Source organism: Castor canadensis, chromosome 2 (assembly GCF_047511655.1).
Source record: "Castor canadensis chromosome 2, mCasCan1.hap1v2, whole genome shotgun sequence".
NCBI lineage: Eukaryota > Metazoa > Chordata > Mammalia > Rodentia > Castoridae > Castor > Castor canadensis.
This window is the reverse complement of record NC_133387.1, coordinates 105,905,101-105,924,179: the sequence shown is the minus strand read 5'-3', so window position 1 is coordinate 105,924,179 and position 19,079 is coordinate 105,905,101. Positions and strand designations below refer to the sequence as shown.

General features: G+C 41.5%; 2 protein-coding genes across 8 annotated transcripts in view; one reads left to right on the top strand and one right to left on the bottom strand.

Moving 5' to 3' along the window:
- Positions 1–16,253, bottom strand: part of Urgcp (upregulator of cell proliferation) — a 44,535-nt gene extending 28,282 nt beyond the window's left edge. The window contains exon 1 of one of the 4 annotated variants that reach the window (XM_074065456.1): positions 16,119–16,253. The gene's annotated coding sequence lies outside the window, so the exon portion shown is untranslated. Of the gene's footprint in view, positions 1–15,719; positions 15,907–16,118 lie in introns of those variants that run through there. The other 3 variants (XM_074065457.1, XM_074065455.1, XM_074065454.1) reach the window with 3 other exon arrangements.
- Positions 15,954–19,079, top strand: part of Ube2d4 (ubiquitin conjugating enzyme E2 D4) — a 28,595-nt gene continuing 25,469 nt past the window's right edge. For 2 of the 4 annotated variants that reach the window (XM_074065460.1, XM_074065459.1), the window contains exon 1: positions 16,480–16,628. In XM_074065460.1, the coding sequence (XP_073921561.1) occupies positions 16,581–16,628 (48 nt within the window). In that variant the 5' untranslated portion in view covers positions 16,480–16,580. Of the gene's footprint in view, positions 16,101–16,479; positions 16,629–19,079 lie in introns of those variants that run through there. The other 2 variants (XM_074065462.1, XM_074065461.1) reach the window with 2 other exon arrangements.

Here is a 19,079-nt window from a genome sequence, read left to right as displayed (position 1 = left end):
TACACAAAAGTAGCTGGGCACTGGGGGCTCACGCCTGTAATCCTAGCTTAATTAATTAATTTGGTGTTTGGAATCAAAATTAGGGCCTCATACATGCCAAGCAAGTACACTACCACTGAACTTCTGCACCCTCAGCCCCAAGAATAAATTTGAAAACAGTGAAATCATACTAAGTATCTTCTGATCAAAATGGAAAGAAACAAGACACCAGAAACAGGAAGGAGAGTTGAAACCACAGATGTGTGTAGAAATTAAGCCCATCACTAAATGATGAATAGATTAAGGAAAACACATGGGGGAATCAGAAAGTACCTTAGAAAATAAAAATGAATGTATAGGGCTGGGTAGGTCAGTGGTAGGGTACTTGCCTAGAAGGTGCAAGGCCCTGAGTTTGATCCCTAGCACCACAAAAAATAATAATTAAAGAAAAAATGAAAATATAAGCCAGTCGTAGCAATGCACATCTCTAATCCCAGCTACGCTGGGGAGGCTGAGGTAGAAGTATCCTCGGTTCTAGCCAGCCAGGGTTATATAGGAGACTTTGCCTCAGAAAAACAAAAGGAAATACAACATATCAAAAGTTCTGACATGCAACAAAAGGAGTGCTAAAAAGAAAATTTACTCTTGTAATGCCAAAGAAAAAGGAAAGGACTGGTGGAGCGGCTCAAGTGGTAGAGCATCTGCCTAGCAAGTGTGAGGTCCTGGGTTCAAACCCCAGTGCCACCAAAGAAAAGGAAAGATCTTAAATTAATCCCCTATCTCTGTTGCTTTCAAGAAAAACAAAATGAAGAGCAAACGAAACCCAAAGCTAGCAGAACAAAGGAAATAAAAACAACTAGAGAAAAATAAAAGAGAATAGAGAAAACAATGCAACAAAAAGTTGCTTCTTAAAAAAAGATCAATGGAAGCCGGGCACTGGGCGCCAGTGGCTCACCCTGCAATCCTAGCTACTCAGAAGGCAGAGATCAGGAGGACCAAGGTTTGAAGTCAGCCTAAGCAAATAGTTCACGAGACCCTGTCGAAAAAAAACCTTGACAAAAATAGGGCTGGTGGAGTGGCTCAAGTGGTAGAATGCCTGCCTGGCAAGCATGAGGCTCTGAGTTGAAATGCCAGTCCCACAAAAAAAAAAAAAAAGAAGAAAGAAAGAAAGTAAACCTACTGACCAATATCCCTCATAAACACAGTTACAAAAATCCTCAAAAATAAATAAATGCCCTGGTTTAATTCCCAGCACTGACACAAAAAGGAAAAATACTAGTGCTGGTCATGGTGGCACACCTGTAATCCCAGCAGGAACAAGAGTTTGAGGCCAGCCTGGGCTACATAGTGAAACCTGTCTACAAAAAAACAGTAAGAAAAAAAAAGCAAAACCTAGCAAACTGGATCCGACAGCACAATAAAAGGATTATATAGCATGGCCAAGTGAGATTAATCCCAGAACACCAGGATGATATAACATAGGAAAGAAAATCAATCTACATAAAACAAAACCACATCAATTGAATGAAGGAAAGATTCCCCACATGATTATCTCAGTTGTTGCAGAAAAGGCATTTGACAAAATTTAACACTTTCATGATAAAAGAAAAAAAACATTCAATAAACAAACAAAGAGCTGAAGAGAATTTGCTCAACACTATAAAGGGCATTTATGAAAAACCTACTGCTATTATCAAACTCTATGGTTAAAGAATGAAAACGTCTGGCTAGGGGCATGGTTCGAGTGGTAGAGCACTTACCCAGCAAGCCCTGAATTCAATTTCCAGTACCACCAAAGGAAGGGAGGAAGGAAGGGAAAGGAGGGAGGAGGGGGGGGAGGAAGAGAAGAAGGGAGAGAGAGAGAGGGAAGAGGTTGGGTAAAAGGATTGAATCTAGGGTCTCATACATGCTAGGCAAGTGCTCTACCCCAGATCTTTTTATCTTTATTTTGAGACAGAGTCTGTCTAAACTACCCAGCCAGCCTCAAACTTGCAATCCTTCTATCTCAGCCTTCTGAATAGCTTGGATTATAGATAGGTATGCAACACAAAACCAGGCTAGATTACATGTTTTTACCTAGAGAAAATCCCAGAGTTAATAAATACAGCAATGTTTCATTATGTTGCATCAACAGCAACAAACAATGGTTACATTTCTACACACTTGTAAAGAACTCTCAGAAAAAGAGAATTAGAAAGGACATTCCACATATAATAGCATCTAAAAGGAATGAATTTAATCAAGCGAGGTTGAAAGAAATGAAGTCTAAACAATGGAACAATATCCTGAACTCAGGGAAGACTTAATGCTGGCCAGATGTCAACACTGCGCAGAGCTATCTACAAAGATAGACGTAATCTCAGGAGACTACAACCTATTTTGTAGAAATGGAAACACTAACCCTAAAATCCATATGAAATTGCAAAGATCTCCAAGTCACCAGAACAGTCTCAAATAAGAACTGAGGTGTGGCTCAAGAGGTAGAGCACCTGCCTAGCAAACATGAGGCCCTGGATTCAAACCCCAGTACCACACACCCACACACACAAAAAAGAGAATCAAAAAGTTAAAAGACATGTATTCTTCAATTTCAAGATTTACTAACGGTATAGTAAACAAAACAGTGTGCTATGGCATAGGAAAAAACATACAGACTAATGAAATGGAACTGAGAGTCCAAAAATAAAACCATGTCTTCAGCCAACTTATTTTTTTTGGTGGGGTCAGGGATAATGGGGGTTTGAAATCAGGGCTTCACTATTGCTAAGTAGATGCTCTACCACTTGAGCCAAGCCCCCAGCACTTTTTGCTTTAGTTTTTTTCAGATAGGATCTCGTGTTTTTTTGCCCAAGCAAGCCTGCATTGTAATCCTCCTACTGAGTTTACAAGTAAGAGCCACCATGTCCAACATTTTTGTTGAGATGAGGTATTATTAACTTTCTGTCTGGGTTGATCTCTGCCTCCCTGAGGAACTGATTTTCTACATGGATGTCAAGTCCATTCAATGGGGAGAAAAATCGTCTCTTCAGCAGAAGAGACTGTGAAAACTGTGTTTGGAAAACTGGATTTGCACCTGCAAAAGGATGAGCTAGATCCCTACTCCAATATCACATGGAACAATTAACTCAAAATGTCCAACCTAAAACCTTAAAACTCTCAGAAGAAAACAGACGGAAAACACATTGTATCACCACAAAGTTCTTAACAGTGAGAAAGGTGCTAGAAGAGAATGTCAGATTCATGGAATGTCAGAAAGACTGTTGCTGAACTTGAAAATGAGTATGGGACCAGGAGCTAAGAAATAATGGTGGCTTCTAGAAGCCGGCTCACATGCTCAAGGTTCTGTGCTCCATCTCCAACACTGGGAGGAGGGGGGGAGATGGAGGGAGGGAGGAAGAGAGAGAGAGAGAGAGAGAGAGAGAGAGAGAGAGAGAGAGAGAGAGAGAGAGAACGAACACAAGTGGTCTAATTAAAAGCACAAAATGAGTTATAAATCAAAACATCAGCAATTGCACTCATATAAATGTGCTAAATGTTCACATTAAAAGACAAAAACGCCTGGCAGAGTGGCTCAAGTGGTAAAGTGGGGCTCTGAGTTCAAGCCCCAGTGCTTAAAAAAAAAAAAAAAAAGGACAAAAACTATCAGACTGGATACAGCTGTTAAGAAGACACTTCTAAAGCCTGCAATATTGAGAGGCAGAAAGTAAAAGGACAGAAAAAGACATACAAGGGAAATTCTAACACTAAGTCTACTATTAGTGTATTATGTACACAAATTTCAGAGAAAATAGACTTCAAAGAAAAATCACTGCAAGTGGTTTGTTCTGTCTCACAACTGGACTGAAGAATACAATCAATGCCCTCAAGTTGCTGTGATGGCCAAGGAGCTATCACACACTGTTATCAACCTCTTTTCTTTACAAATTACTCAGTCTCAAGTGTTCTATATTATAACAAGATACAACAGACTAAGGTACTGTTATCTCTATGTGATAATAAACACACACAAATATACAAAGTTAACAGAAAACAAATGTTAGCAAGGTTGTAGGCAAATTGGAACCCTAGAATGGTAGATCCTTGGAGATTTAAACAGAATTACCTTCAATTCAGTAATTTTGAGTATATTCAAAAAAGAATATACAACAGAGACTCAAACAAGCATTTGTGTACCAATGTTCACAACAACATTACTCAAACTGAAAGGTAAAAATTACCAAAATGTCTATCAATGGATAAATGGATAAACAATGTGTTATATAGAACTGGAGGTGTTGCTCAAGCAGTCAGCACCTGCTTTCCGAGTGCAAAGTCAAAAAATATATATATATGTGTATATATATAACATAACATTCAGATACAGCTCAAAAGCACTGACTCAGGGCTGGGGTGTGGCTTGATGGTAGAGTACTGGACTAGCAAGGGTTCCACCCACACCACCACACATGTACACAAAAAATGAAGGACAAACAGAAATATATCATCTTGATAAAAATTACAACCTGTATACACCTAACTATAGAGAAGAGGGTTTTTAAAAACTATAAACCATGGTCTTAAATTTTATCTCAATTAGTAGAAAAATGAAGAATGGATTATGACTAAAGTGCTATAACAAAATTGTCTCAAATAAAATTTGGGTTTTTTACTGGTCCTGTCTGGAGAGTTGATAACCATTGGGGGGAGGACATAAGGACAGGGTGAATATGGTGGAAATATCATGTACTCCTGTATGAAAAAAAGGAAAAATGAAACCTGTTGAAACTATTCCAGGAATGGAAGAGGGGGATAAAAGATGGAGGGGGTGAATTCAGCTATGATACATTGGAAGAACTTTTGTAAATATCACAAGGTACCCCCACAATAATAAAGAAAAATTCAAAAAAATAAAATTGGGGGGTTTTGATATAGCATCTTGTTTATAGCCTAGACTGGCTTCAAAAATAAAAGTTTTAATTTGTCTTTTTCTACTTTTTTTTTTTTGAGGCTGGCCTCAAACTCATGATCCTCCTGCCTCAGCTTCTGGAATGCTAAAACTACAGGAGTGTCCCACCAAACCAAGCATTTTTCTAGCTTCTTTGACTTCGTCTCACTTAGAGTTCATCGTACTTCTGGGATGGCCATATCTATGGCTTTCATCAGATTTGGGAAGCTTCAGTTGTTAGTTCTGCAAATCATCTGCCTTTTTTGGCTTTCTTCCCTCCTCTGAGACTCCACAGTGCATATGGTATTCAACACGTCCCCCAACGCTGATTACTTTCTTCAGTCTTTTTGTCATTGTTCTTCCAGATTTGATAGTTCCCATTGCCCTGTCTTCAAGTTCACTGACTCTTGCTCCAGTCTGCCTTTGAACCTGCTAGTGAATTTCTCATTTCAGCTCCAGAATTACTTTGTTTTCTTTTCAAGTTTCCTCTTTATTGATGTCGCTGTAGTATTCATATACCATTTTCTTAACTTTTTCCACATCTTTTAGGTTTTTATTCTTTAGTTATTTGAACTTAAGTTTTCTTAGGCTGGGCATGGTGGCTCACACCCGTAATCCTAGCTACTCAGGAGGCAGAGATCAGGAGGATCATGATTCAAAGCCAGCCAGGGCAAATAGTTTGCGAGACCTATCTCAAAAAAACCTTCACAAAACAGGGCTGGTGAAGTGGCTCAAGGTGAAGGTCCTGAGTTTAAGCCCCAGCACTGCAAAAAAAAATAAATAAATAAATAAAAATAAAATTTTTTTTTATTGGTGCCTTTCCCTGAGCATGCATAGTCACCATCTAATTTTCCCTGTATGCACAGTTTGGTTTGTTTGTTTTCTGTGGCACTGGGGATGGAGTCCAGGATCTCACACATGCTAGGCAAGCACTCTACTACTGAACTACACAACTACTCCCTAAGCAGTTGTTTCAAAATATACTAATCTTTCATGTCTAGCTCCTAAAAGAGGGAAAGGAGAAAAGTGAAGGGAGAAGGGCACTAACCCTTTCAATACCCTGGAAATCATTTCAGCCAGAGTGAAGGGGGCCTTTCAACAATGGGCGGGGGATAAAACAATGGCCACCTGCCTCTGCCTGAACATAATGACCAGATGACAGAACCCTGGTATCTGGAGGCCAGCTCTCCTTTTTCCCTTCCTAGCTCTTGCAAGCTACTCTTGGAACAGCTGCGTTTGCAGGCCTTGGGGGGAGGAGATGGATAGCTGCTGAAGAGCAAAGAGCTGAAACTGACCAAAATTAACTGTGATTTCCCATCTTCCCCTGGAAGTTCCAAGTCTTCAGACTTGAGTTCCCTAGTTATCGCGTCAGACAGATTCTGCCAGTACAACTGTTGTCAAGAAGTAAAGAGAGATTCCTGGTGCTTCACAACACGCAACTTAACCACAAATCCATAATTCTTTTAATATATTACTGAATGACATTTGCTAACTTGCTAAGGATGTTTTCATCTGTAGTCATGAGAGATATTTATCTGTAGCTTTCTATTTTTTGGATGGTCTTTTATGCTTTTATTATCAGGGTAATACTGGCTTCCTAAAGTGAGTTAGGAAATCTGGAAGATATTGTGTAGTATTGATTCTTCTTTAAACATTAGATAAAGGGTTGGAGATGTAGTTCAGATGTAGAGTGCTTGCCTAGGCATGGGCTTAATCCCCAGTACTGAGAAAAAAGAAAAAGAAAATGGAAGCATGGCTCAAGTGGTAGAGTGGCTGCTTTGCAAGCATAAATGAAGCCCCCTGAGTTCAAACCCCAGATCTGCGAAAAAGACAAAATGTTAAGTATAACTCTCCACTGAAAACATTTGGATCTTTTGTATGAGTTTTTAAATGAAAATTTCCACTTAACAACCTTGATCCTCCTGATCTCCGCCTTCTGTAGCTAGGGTTACAGGCATGAGCCCCCAGAGCCAGACCCATTGAAGTTTGTTTCTTTTGCCTTTTATTTCTTGCTTTTCTTTTTTGGACAGTGTCTCACTATGTAGCCCAGGCTAGCCTTGAACTCACAATCTTCTTGCCTCAACCTCCTGAGTGCTGAGATTACAGCATGCACCATCATGCCCAGCCGTCTAGCTCTTCTTTTTCTAGGATTTATTCCAGCCCTCCACACTCCCTACCATGGGACTGTGGTTTGAACTCAGGGTTTCACACTTATGCAGCAGGCACTCAACCTCCAGTACATTTTGCTCTGGTTATTTTGGAGATGGGGTCTTGCAAACTATTTGCCCAGCTTGTCCTTGAACCTCAGTCCTCCCAATCTCAGCCTCCCAAGTAACTAGGATTAAAGACATGAGCCACCGGTCACCCAGCTTTTTTCTAGGACCTTAAGATGAGAATTTAGATTATTTTGAGAATTTTCCTGTTTTTTTAATATAAACAGCTAGTGCTATAAATGTCCCTCTCAGCACAACTGTAGCTACAGCCTATAAACTTCAGTATGTTGCATTTTCATTTTCATATTCTACGTGTTGTCTTACTTCCTTTGAGACTTCTTTAAGTCATTTTGTAATTTGTTTAGCTTCCACAGGTATGGGAGATTTCCCTCTTATTGATTGCTAGCTCATTCCATTGTGTGTAGAGATCACCTACAGTATACTTCAATTACTTTAAAAATATGTAAATTTATTGTAGGGCCCTATGCTGGGGAATGATCCATCTAGATAAGTTGTCATGGGGGCTTGAAAAGAATCTGCAGCTGTAGGGTGAGGCATTATTAGCAAGTCTGTTTGTATGTAATGTTTGTGTTAGATCCTGCTTGCTGATGGAACTGTGGGGTTATTCCACACCTTTTCTTATTATCTGTGTAGTCCAATCAGTTAATTGTGGATTTGTCCTTTCTCATCTAAGTTCTATCCATTTTGGATTCATGTATTTTATAACTGTTATTTGGCCCATACACATTTAGAACTGCAGACCCTCTGGGTAGATTGACCCTTTTATATTATATAATGCCCCTCTCTGTTCCTGGTAATTGTATTTACTCTAAAGTCTACTTTATCTGACATTAACATAGCCACTACAGCTTTCTTCTAATTAATGTTTGCTGTGTATCTTTTTCTCCACTTTTACTTTCAACCTACCTAACCATTACACTTGAAATTAGTTTCTTCACCATTAGGTAGGATGCTGTTTTTTATTCTCTCTGCCTCTTTCTTTTAATTGGTATATTTAACGATCACTGATATGCTAGTGACATAGGGGTTAGGCAGGGGGTTAGGACATCTGATGGCCAAGAACAATATTGTAGATGTTGATTAAAAAAAAAAAAAGAAAGAAAGAAAAGAAAAACATGTCCTGGCCCACTGGTGTTAACAAGAAAGACTTGTCACATACATCAGGGTCTTATAGACCCACAGCCCTCACAGTTGATGGAAAATGACAGTCCTGGTTCTGACAATCTGGTCAAAAACTCCCCCACAGACATGTGAGAGGAGTTAATGATACAGAACCCAGTTCCCAGGAAAACACTTCCACTTTCTAGGAATGGTCACCTCCATGTCTGCAAATTTGGGATAGCTGCTCATTCTCAAGCCTCCCAGCTTTCCTTTCTATATACTGTGTACTTTCAGTTTGCTTTGCCCTAGTAAACCTGCTCATGCTGGGTCTCCTCTATGTCTGTCCTTGAATTCCTTCTCCAATGAGACCAAGAACCTTCTGACCTTGGACCCAGTGTTTCAGACGTAGCAACACTAGGACTTCAGGCATTTGTTTGCTTGCCTCCTCTGTTCTTCATTTGTTTTCTTTTTCTGTCTTTTTGTGAGTTGCTTATCCTTTTTTAAAAAGAATGACATTTTATCTTAGTTCTACTTAGGTATCTATGTGCATTTATGCTTTTTAAATGTTTCTATTTGTATAGTTTTTTAGTGATTACTCTAGGTATTATACATGCATAACATCACAGCCCACCGGAACTGGCATTCTGTACCAGTCTGAGCAACACACAGAAACCTTAAGAACATTAATTTAAAACAGGGTATAGCTACGGAGCCCAGGTTGGCCTCGAATTCATAATCATCTTGCCTTGCCTCCCAAGTGCTAGGATTACAGGCATACACCACCATACTTGGCCTTAGCATGGAATTCTTTAGGTTTATACAACTTAGGTTTATATTTAGCTTCTTTAATCTTTAGGTTTGTGCTTTGCCACATTTGGGGATTTCCATCCAGTTCTTCTTTATATCTTTTTTTGTGAGGAGTGTCTCACTAAGTAGCCCAGACCAGCCTGGAACTCCCTTTGTATCTTGTGTTTCTTTCCTGAGATTTTCTAATTTATCATTTGTTTTGGTAAATGTTCGTAATTGTTCTTAGAAGCGTTCTAACCTCTGTATCATTTCTGGTTTGGAGTCTATTCATTATCCTATCGTATTTAGTTGAGAAATCCTTAGACTGAATTTCAATTGTATCATAAATATTTTGTGTATTAGGTTTAGAGACTTTGTATCTTATTCAAATCTTCCGTGTGTGCTTGCGTGTGTGTGTGTGTGTGTGTGTGTGTGTGTTTGTGTTGTGTTTGTTTGGGGGGATAGGATCCCACTATGAGTCTGGTCTCAAACTTACGATCCTCTTGTTTCAGTTTCCCCAGTGCTGGGATTATAGATATGTACCACCATCCCTAGCATTTTGTAGGCCTCCTCTGACATCAGACTAGTAGACAATAAAAGACAGTATCCCATTCCTGGCAAGTAGGAATAAAAATCCATCACCACAGCTGGAGGAAGGATGAAGCCTCACTGCCCCCATCGGGTCTGCACTGACACCACAAGGAGGGAAGGCACTGTTATCACAGGTGGGAATGGCAAGCCCAGCTCTACTTGGCCTTCCCCAACACTATCTCATCTGTTTACAACGTCGCTGCTGTGGAAGTCGAGGCTCCCCACTTAACCTTTGCAGATGAGAATGGGGCCCCAGCCTGTTCCACAAGGTCTGGCTGGAGCTAGGCAGATATTGTCTCCAAGTTTCCCACATTGCTAGGTGGCCACTGTCCTAGCCCTTTGGCTACAAAGAGCAAGATTTGTTGTTTTTCCTACTCCCACTGTGTTCCCTATTTGCTGGCTTCTCTAGTATCAAAAATATAATCAGCAGAGCACTAGTGCCTCACACCTGCAATCCTCACTACTCAGGAGGCAAAGATCAGGAGGACTGTGTTTCGAAGTCAGTTGGGCAAATAGTTCATGAGACCCTATCTCAAAAACAAAACAACATAAAATAGGGCTGGTGGAGTGGCTCAAGGTGTAGGCCCCTGAATTCAAACCCCAGTACCTCCAAAAAAGAAAAAAGAAACACAACATAATAAATACCAATTATAAAAGAAAAAATAAATTGGGCTTCATCAAAGGAATAAACAAAATGAAAACTCTTGCTATGTCATCTCACTTTCCAAAGTCCCTTGCCAGTCCACCTTGCTCTTTCAATGGGCTCTTTTAATTAGTATTTATTATGTTGTGTTTTTTCTTTTTTTGGTGTTACTGGGGTTTGAACCCAGGGCTCCACACTTGTCAGGCAAGTACTCTACAGCTTGAGCCATGCCTCCAGCCTTATAGGATCTATTTTGCTTTGTTTTTATAGGTACTGGGGATTGAACTCAGAGCCTTCAACATGCTAGGCAAGTGTTCTTCCAGTGAGCTATACCTCCAGCTCCCCCCCTCACCGCCTTTTTTATTTTGAGACACGCTCTAAGTTGCCTGGGTTGGTCCTGAAATTTCCATCTTCCCGCCTCTGAAGCTGTTGGGATTACAGGTATGTGCCACTATGCCTGTCCCTCCTGTCTTGTTTTTTTTAACCTAATTTAGCAATTAGGTCTCTGATTTTTTTTTAAGTGGTGCTGAGGATGGAATCCAACGCTTCAGCCATGCAAGTGATCTATCACCGAGCCACATCCCAGTTAATATTTCTAATTGCTTGTTTGCTGGCACATGTAAGTACAATTTATACTGTGTATAACCTTGTATCTATAACTTCTTAACTGCTACTAGTCCTAGGAGGTTTTTGTAGTTTATAATTTCCTATGTAGTCATTCATGTCTTGTGAAAGTAAAAACAATTTTACTACTTTCCAATCTGTCTACCTATTATTGAGGCTAGCACATCCAGGGCAATGTTGACCACTGACAGCAAACTTGCCTTGTTCCTGATCTTAGAAAGAGAAAGCACATTCAGTTGTTCACCATTTTTATGAACTGAATTTCTGTGCCCCCTCAAACTCATTATGTTGAAGATCTAACTCCCAACGTGGCTGTATTTGGAGATGGGACATCTCCTAAGGAAGTTAATAAAGCTAAATGAGGTCACAAAGACAGGGCTTTAGTCTGACAGGATTAGGGTCTAGATACTATAAGGCTCAACACAAAACACTTCACATAAAATTATACTCCGGCTAATGAATTTGCTTTTCACAGAGGTATATCAGTTAGCAACTACAAAACAACTTAATGTGTCTATAAGCATGCCGTGGTATCTGTAGGGATTGGTTCCAGGACCCCATTCACATTCTGTGGATACTCAAGCTCCTATATGAAATGGTGTCATATTCGCATAAAACCCACATTTCCCATATATGTCAAACCATCTCCAGATTACTTATATCTAATACAGTATGAATGCTATTGTGTAAACAATTGTTATTCTGCATTTTTAAAGGAAATACTGACAAGAAATGTCTACATGTTCAGTATAGACACAAATATTTTGGACCATTTTCAACCAGTGGTTAGTTGAATGCATGGATGTGGGACTTATGGACATAGAGAGCTGATTATACTAAAACTGAGCAAATAAATACATAGTGTGGTTTTATTTCTGTGCGTTTGTTTGTTTTCCAGATAGGGTCTCCTTATTTTATACAAGCTAGGTTTGAACTCCCAGTCCTCTGGCCTCTACCTTCTAAGTACTTGGATCACAGACATGTGCCACCGCACTCAGTCAAATAAACATACTGTGAATAATGAGAGCTAGATTTCTTGCTGCTATATTATGAATAAGGAAGAAAAGAAGGATAAAATTAGAAGTGTAATGTTGGATTAGAATCAAAAGTCTAAGAACTCATAGGTTTAACTGACAAAATTATCTAAGTAATTGTCTGAGATTGCAGAAGGCTAAGGTGATAAATGCAAAGTGAGATGCTAAACTGGATTGTGCACATACATGTACATGCATATATATGAAGATATAGAAATAAATATAATGTGTAGATATGCACAATCAGTATGCATACATATATTCTCAGCGCTGTGTGCTGTAAAAGCCTAGAAGCAATAGCATGGAGTAGTAGTGAGCATACCTGGACTACAGAGATCTGTTTGTAAACACTATTCTATCACAAGAAGCAGGGTTATTTGGAGAAAAGGTTGATTCCAATAATGGAGCAGGAAAATGCAAGACTAGAGTGGAACATCTCATGGAGCCAGAGAATAATTTATTAGTACTCAGAAATCAATAGTGTTGCCGGGTGTGGTGGTACATACCTGTAATCCCAGCTACTTAGGAGGCAGTGGCAGGAGGATCATGAGTAGACTCTATCTCAAAAACAAAGTACAAACAAAAGGGTTGCGGGGGGGTGGCTCAAGTTGTTGAGTGCTTATCTACCATGCTTGAGCAGTGGGGTCAATTCCCAGTACTGCAACAAAACAAAACTGCCAATACCTTGATTTTATACTTATAGCTTCCAGAATTGTGAGAAAATAAATTTATGCTATTTAAGCCACCCAGTATATGGTATTTTTTTTTAATGAAAGCCCTAGCAAACTATAAAAGATTCAAAGTGGAATGCTAAACTGGATTCTAGACCAGAAAAAGGACATAAGTTGGATAACTACTAATTTTGCTTGTGTTTTTGTTGGAATACTAAGGCTTGAATTCAGGGTCTCTACCTTGAGCCACTCCACCAGCCCTTCTTTGTGATGGTTTTTTTTTTTTTTTTGAGATAGGATCTTGTGAACTATTCACCCTGGCTGGCTTCCAAGGTGCCTCTGAGTAGCTAGGATTATAGGCATGAGCCACTGTCACCCAGCTACCAATTTTGAATAAAGTCTATAAATTAGTTAATATATTGTAATAACTTTCTGGATTAAATCATTGTGTAATATACAATGCTAATAGTAGAGGAAGTTGGGATAAGGGTACATAAGAACTCTGCATATTGTTATTATATTTTAAACAGCTTTATAGGCTGGCAGAATGGCTCAAGTAGTACAGTACCTGCCTAACAAATGTGAGGCCCTGAATTCAAACTCCAGTACAACAAAAAAAGTACAATAAGTTAAAAAAACAGCTTTATAGACATAATTTTCCCATCAGCAATCATTCCCCACTTCCTCCTCTCTCTCTCAGCCCCAGGCAATCATTAATCTACTTTCTGTCTCTACGGAGTAGCCTATTCTGGATGTGTAAGTGGTGTCATACAATATTTGGCCTTTGCTGATAGGCTGCCTTCTCTTAGTTTAATAGGAAATATATATATTTGGTCTTTGTCCCTGGCACTCAGCCCAGGACTTTCAGTACCCTTAAAACTTTCTGTGTGTGTGACAAAAGCATCTTTTGCTATTCAATAACAAGCCCTTTTCCATACCTGAGGTGTGCTGGGGTGAGGTGACTCTTGGTGGGGCCCCTAGAAAGTTTTCAGATGTGGACTGGATGCTAGAGTATCTAACCTTGTGAATTAAAGGTTGAATTTTCAGTCCCACCCCAGGATTGAGGATGGGAGATTGAGAGCAGAAGGCTGGAGATTGAGTTCAATCAACAATGGTCAATGATTTAATCAACCATGCTTATGTATCAATAGGGTCCAGAGGTACAAGTGGCAACCTGAGGTAAGTGGCAATCTGAGGTCTGTGACTGCATATGAAGCGGGGGCAGTCTTGAGGGACTGAAACTTTAACCTCTGAGGTTGGCCTGTGCTAAGTTATAGTAGTCAGTTCCAGAATTTAATTGAATTTCAGTACTCTCAGGTGGTGTCTGGAACGTTAAAGAATTGGTTGGTATGACGAGAAGCAGCTCACATTATTTGGTATTCAAAATGTGATTAAAAATAGATGACACTTAGTACAACATTTTCTTGATTCATCCACTGTTATGTGTTCAACTGTGCTGCCCCAAAAGATGATGACGTATTAACTTCCAGTACTTATGAATCAAGCTAATATGAGGACATTGGGGAGCCCTATTTATTATGATTGTATTTTTATTTTGCAGTGCTGGGAATCTACGTCAAGGCTTTTCATATGCTAGGCAGGCTCTCTACCACTGAGCTATACCTCCAACCCAAGTTTAAGAGTTTTTTTAATATATTTTGGATCCCAGACCATTATCAGACATATAACTTACAAATATTTTCTCCCTATCTGAAGGTTAACATTTTGCTTTCTTGATGGTATTGTTTGAAGAACAAAAGTTTTAAGTTTTTATGAAGTAAAATTTATATAAATATATGCTGGTATTGAACTCACACTTGCTAGGCAAGGGCTCTACCACTTGAACCATACCATGTTCCTTTTTTGCATTATTCTTGCAATACTTCTATATATCTAAAACTATTTCAAAGTTAAAAATATTATGCATTACAGATAAGCATAATAAAACGTGTAGAAAACTATGGACTAAGCCAACAGGGAGAAGAGATGGAATTTTTCATTTTCTATTCCATAGAGTTCCTTTTTTTCTGGGTTAAACAAATAATACAATTTCTCTGTAGAAAATCTCAGAAATTACTATCATTAGTAAACTCATTATCCAGGATACTTCTTGAAATATTAGCTATCATTATTACTGAAATTTATACTCTTACACAAATACATAAACACTTGTAAAAAGTTGGGATTGCTTGCTCCATGAAGCAGTCATATAAACAATGTGGGAATGGTACCACCACATTGGTTTTGGTGGTACCGGGGTTTGAACTCAAGGTCTTGCACTTGCTAGCAGGTGCTCTTACCACTTGAGCCATGCCACCAGCCCAGTTTTCACAATTCTTGCCTTTACTATGTCAGAGATATTAATATTATTTAATTAAATTCTATTTCATTTTTTTAAATGCTGGCTGCAAGCCATTCAACTGATTTCTTTTTCTTCTTTTTGGTAGGATTAGGGTTTCAATTCAGGGCCTTACACTTGCAAATCAGGCACTGTACTCCTTGAGTCACACCTCAATCCATTTTGCTTTGGTTATTTTGGAGATAGGGGTGTCTCAAGAATTATGTGCTTCCAACCTCGATCCTCCCGATCTCAACCTCCCATGTAGCTCGTATGACAGGTGTGAGCCATCACCATCTGGCTTCAACTGATTTCTTTCTTTTCTTATACCTTGCCTTTTTTTTGTGATGGTTTTTTTGAGATAGGGTTTGAACCCAGATCTCTGCCTCCTGGGTAGCTAGGATTACAGGCATGAGACACCGTTGCCTTCCACTGATTTCTTGACAGACGAACTGGGGCATAACCACGGTCCTGGACATCGCTTAAACTTGGGAGGGGAGGTTGCGGAATGGAGGCTGGAAACGAGTTGAGCGTGGGGTCCGCCAGTGGCGGGCGGTAGTTGTCAACCTTTGCAGTGCGTCAAAACCACGTGAAGGACTTGGGGGTGTGGCTCAAGCAGGCGCCAATCCCTGAGTTCAAACCCCAGCCCCACCCCCAAACAAAAACAAACCCACGTGATGTACTGGCGGGAATGCAGCTGCCTGGGTTCCCGGTTGTACCTAAGACGTGCATGAGTCCGGAGGTCACCGCGACACCTGCAAACCTCAAGTACGGAGAAGCGTTCGTATACTTACAAGGCCGCGAACCACCACCCTCGGGAACTATGTGACAGCCTGGGGAGGAGTCCCGGAGGGGACAAGGAGCATAGCGCCTGTCGCACCTCGCGGGTTTCCGCTACGTCACGGTGCCCCAGACCTGGGCTGACCAAAGGCCAGCACCGCAGAGGACAGGCGTGGGCGGCCTGAGTACCAGCCCGGCCCTCGGCGGCGCGGAGACGCGGCGCGCGCGACGCCCGCCCCACAGTGCCTCGCGGCGCACACGCGCACACGCACACGGCAGCTCCCGGCGTGCAACGCTGCGGCCAAGCCGGCAGCGGGCCGCCCCGGGGCAGCCCTGCCGGGCCGCCAGGTCACTAACAGAGTGAGGGCAGGATGGCGCTTAAGCGGATCCAGAAGGTAAGGAACGGTCCCAACCTTCGACGCCTGAGGCGGCCGAAGCATCGAGGTCTAGGCGGGACACCGCGGCTGCAACGAAGTGACGGGCACTCGGGGGCCCAGCGGGGCGGGATGACACTTGTCCCGGAGGGAGGCGGAACCGCCGCCAGCGCAACCTTAAAAGGGACCGGCGCGTGCGCGGGGCGGGTCGGCTCGCGTGGGCGGTGCCACGCCTCCGGGTCACGTGCGCGCTCCGCCTGGTGACGGGATGCGTCCGGGGTCCCGAAGCAAGGCGGGACCGGTGTTTCAGGGATGGAGCAGGGACTTAGGGATGGGTAGGAATTCGGCGAATGGAGGAGAGGGAAGACGGTAGGGGCAGGGGGAGACCACGGGGTGAGGCACTGGAATAACATGTTCCTTTTAGGAGGCTAGGGAATGGGGTTTGAACTATCCTCATTTTAGAGGATAGTTCTTGAAGTTGTGTGGAGGACAGGTTGGGGAATGGGACAATGGAAACCAGGACCTGGCTGCTGTACTACGGAAATGTCTGTAAGTCATTGTATATATATGAGTACACACATATAGATGACCCCGTGTCCTGGCTAGCCAGACGATCCCAGATTACACCTTTGGTCGTAGACCAGCTTCTTTCACGTTCATAAGTGTCTCCGGAGAAAAATCAGTACCATCTACACATACACAGCAACGAACTTTCACTTTTGGGGGTGGTGCAGGGGTTTGAACTCTGGGTCTTGCACTTGCTAAGCAGGGACTTATCCACTTAAGCTATGCCACCAGCCCAGCTTTCACAATTCTTGCCTTTACTATGTGAGAGACACTGATTATCATATTCTATGTCATTTTTTAAAATGCTGGCTGCAGTGCAACCCATTTAACTGATTTCTTTTTCTTTTTGGTGGCATGGGATTTGAACTCAGGGCTTCAGTCTTGCAAAGCCATTCTACCACTTGAGCCATACGTCCTGTCTATTTTGTTCTGGTTATTTTGGAGGTGGGGGGGCTCTCAAGAACTTTTTTCCTGGCTGGCCTTAAACTTCCTTCTCTCAGCCTCTTAAGTACCTAAGATTACAGACGTGAACCACCGAGATCCTGGAGATAACAGAGTCCTTGTAGGAGTCCAGTAGTTAAACTAGAAATTGGGAAAAGCATGTGTACTTCCAGGCTTTTTACCATATTTAAAGAATTGTCTGTATTTTGTGTCCCACATTTTCCATAATATGAAAGACTATTTATGACACTTAATTTTTTTTTGGTGGAAGTGGGATTTGAACTCAAGGCTTTGTGCTTTCAAACAGGCACTCTATCACAGCACTGGTGACTTACTCCTGTAATCCTAGCTACTCAGGAGGTGGAGATCAGGAGGATCACAGTTTCAGGCCGGCCCAAGCAAACAGTTCCAGAGACCCTATCTCAAAAATACCCAACACACAAAAAAAGAGGACTGGTGAGTGGCTCAAGTGGTAGAGTGCAGGTCCTTATTTCAGACCCCAGTACCACCAAAAAAGGCAGACAATACTGCTTGAGCTGCACCTCCTGTCCATTTTGCTCTGGTTATTTTGGAGATGGTCTCACAAAGTATTTGCCCAGGCTGACCTCAAACCGCAGTCCTGCTGATCTGAGCCTCTCAAGTAGCTAGGATTACAGATGTGAGCCATGGTGCCTGGCTATGACCCTAATTTTTAACATTAGCATTCAACAAGGACACAGCCAGTAACTTCATTTATCATTACCTGGAGTGGGTAAAAAAGCAAGACATTTGCAAAGGGACCTTGACAAGGCACTTACTCATTGCCTTCCTGGGCGACATGTTTAGAGTTGGTAATTAAATGACACACACACACACACACACACACACACATATAAATTTAGTGCATGATTGACATGCCAAGCAGTCGATATGAATTGATTCTCATTGTTTTTATTACAATTCTTCATTTAGTAAATAGTGATGTGATGAGCAGGTATACCACTTGAGCCATGCCCCCAGCCCTTTTGTGCTATCGGTATTTTTCAAATAGGGTCTCACATTTATTCCTGGTAGGCCTGGACCTCTAACCTATTTATGCTTCTTGCATAGCTGAAGATGACAGGTGCATGCCAGCTTTTTATTGATTAAGATGGGATTGCTCAAACTTTCTGCCCAGGCTGGCCTTGACTCTCTTATCCTCTTGAGTAGCTAGGATTATAGCCATGAGCCACTGTGCCTGGTTTATTAATTTATTTTTAAAATGGGGTTTCGCTGTGTTACCCAGACTGGCCTCCAATTCCTGGGCTTAAGTGATCTTTCCACCTCAGGAACTCTAGGCACTTGCCCAAATGAAATGAGCCCTTTTCCTTCCTCCCTCCCTCGCTCCCTCCCTCCCTCCCTTCCTTCCTTCCTTCCTTCCTTCCCTCCCTCTCTTCCTCCCTCCCTTTCTTTCTTTCTTTCTTACATTTTTTTGAGACAGGGTCTCATTATGTAGCCAAAGCTGCGTGCTAGTCTCAGATTCTCAATCCTCTTACCACTGAGTGATGGCTCAAATAAACCTTTATCTTAATTTAGATTATTAGGTTTGGTGGAATTACAACTGAGGATTTCAGTGCCCTATAACCCTTTTTTTTTTTTTTAATAAATGACTTAGGTAAATTTAACCAGTTTTTTCCTCTAAAGGGGATCATCTGTCATCCTAGGACTCTGAAGCAGTAAATAAAGTGCTCAGGTTCATGCTATAAAAACATCTTTCTGGCTGTGGTGTGTGTGGCCTGAAGTGTGAAATTCCAGCAAAGGCTTTGCCCAGCTAATGATCACAGAATGGATACCAGGCAAGAGCAGTGCTTGGACAACCTCAGCAGAGGTGGCATTGACTGGACCAGAGGAAGATGCACAAGATGGGATGCTGGGTTGTGGTGGGCACTGGGTGGTGGTGGTGGGTGCTGGGTGATGGTGGTGGTGGTGCTTAGAATGAGGAAGCAGAAGTTTGGAAGGCAGGGAGTAGGAGTG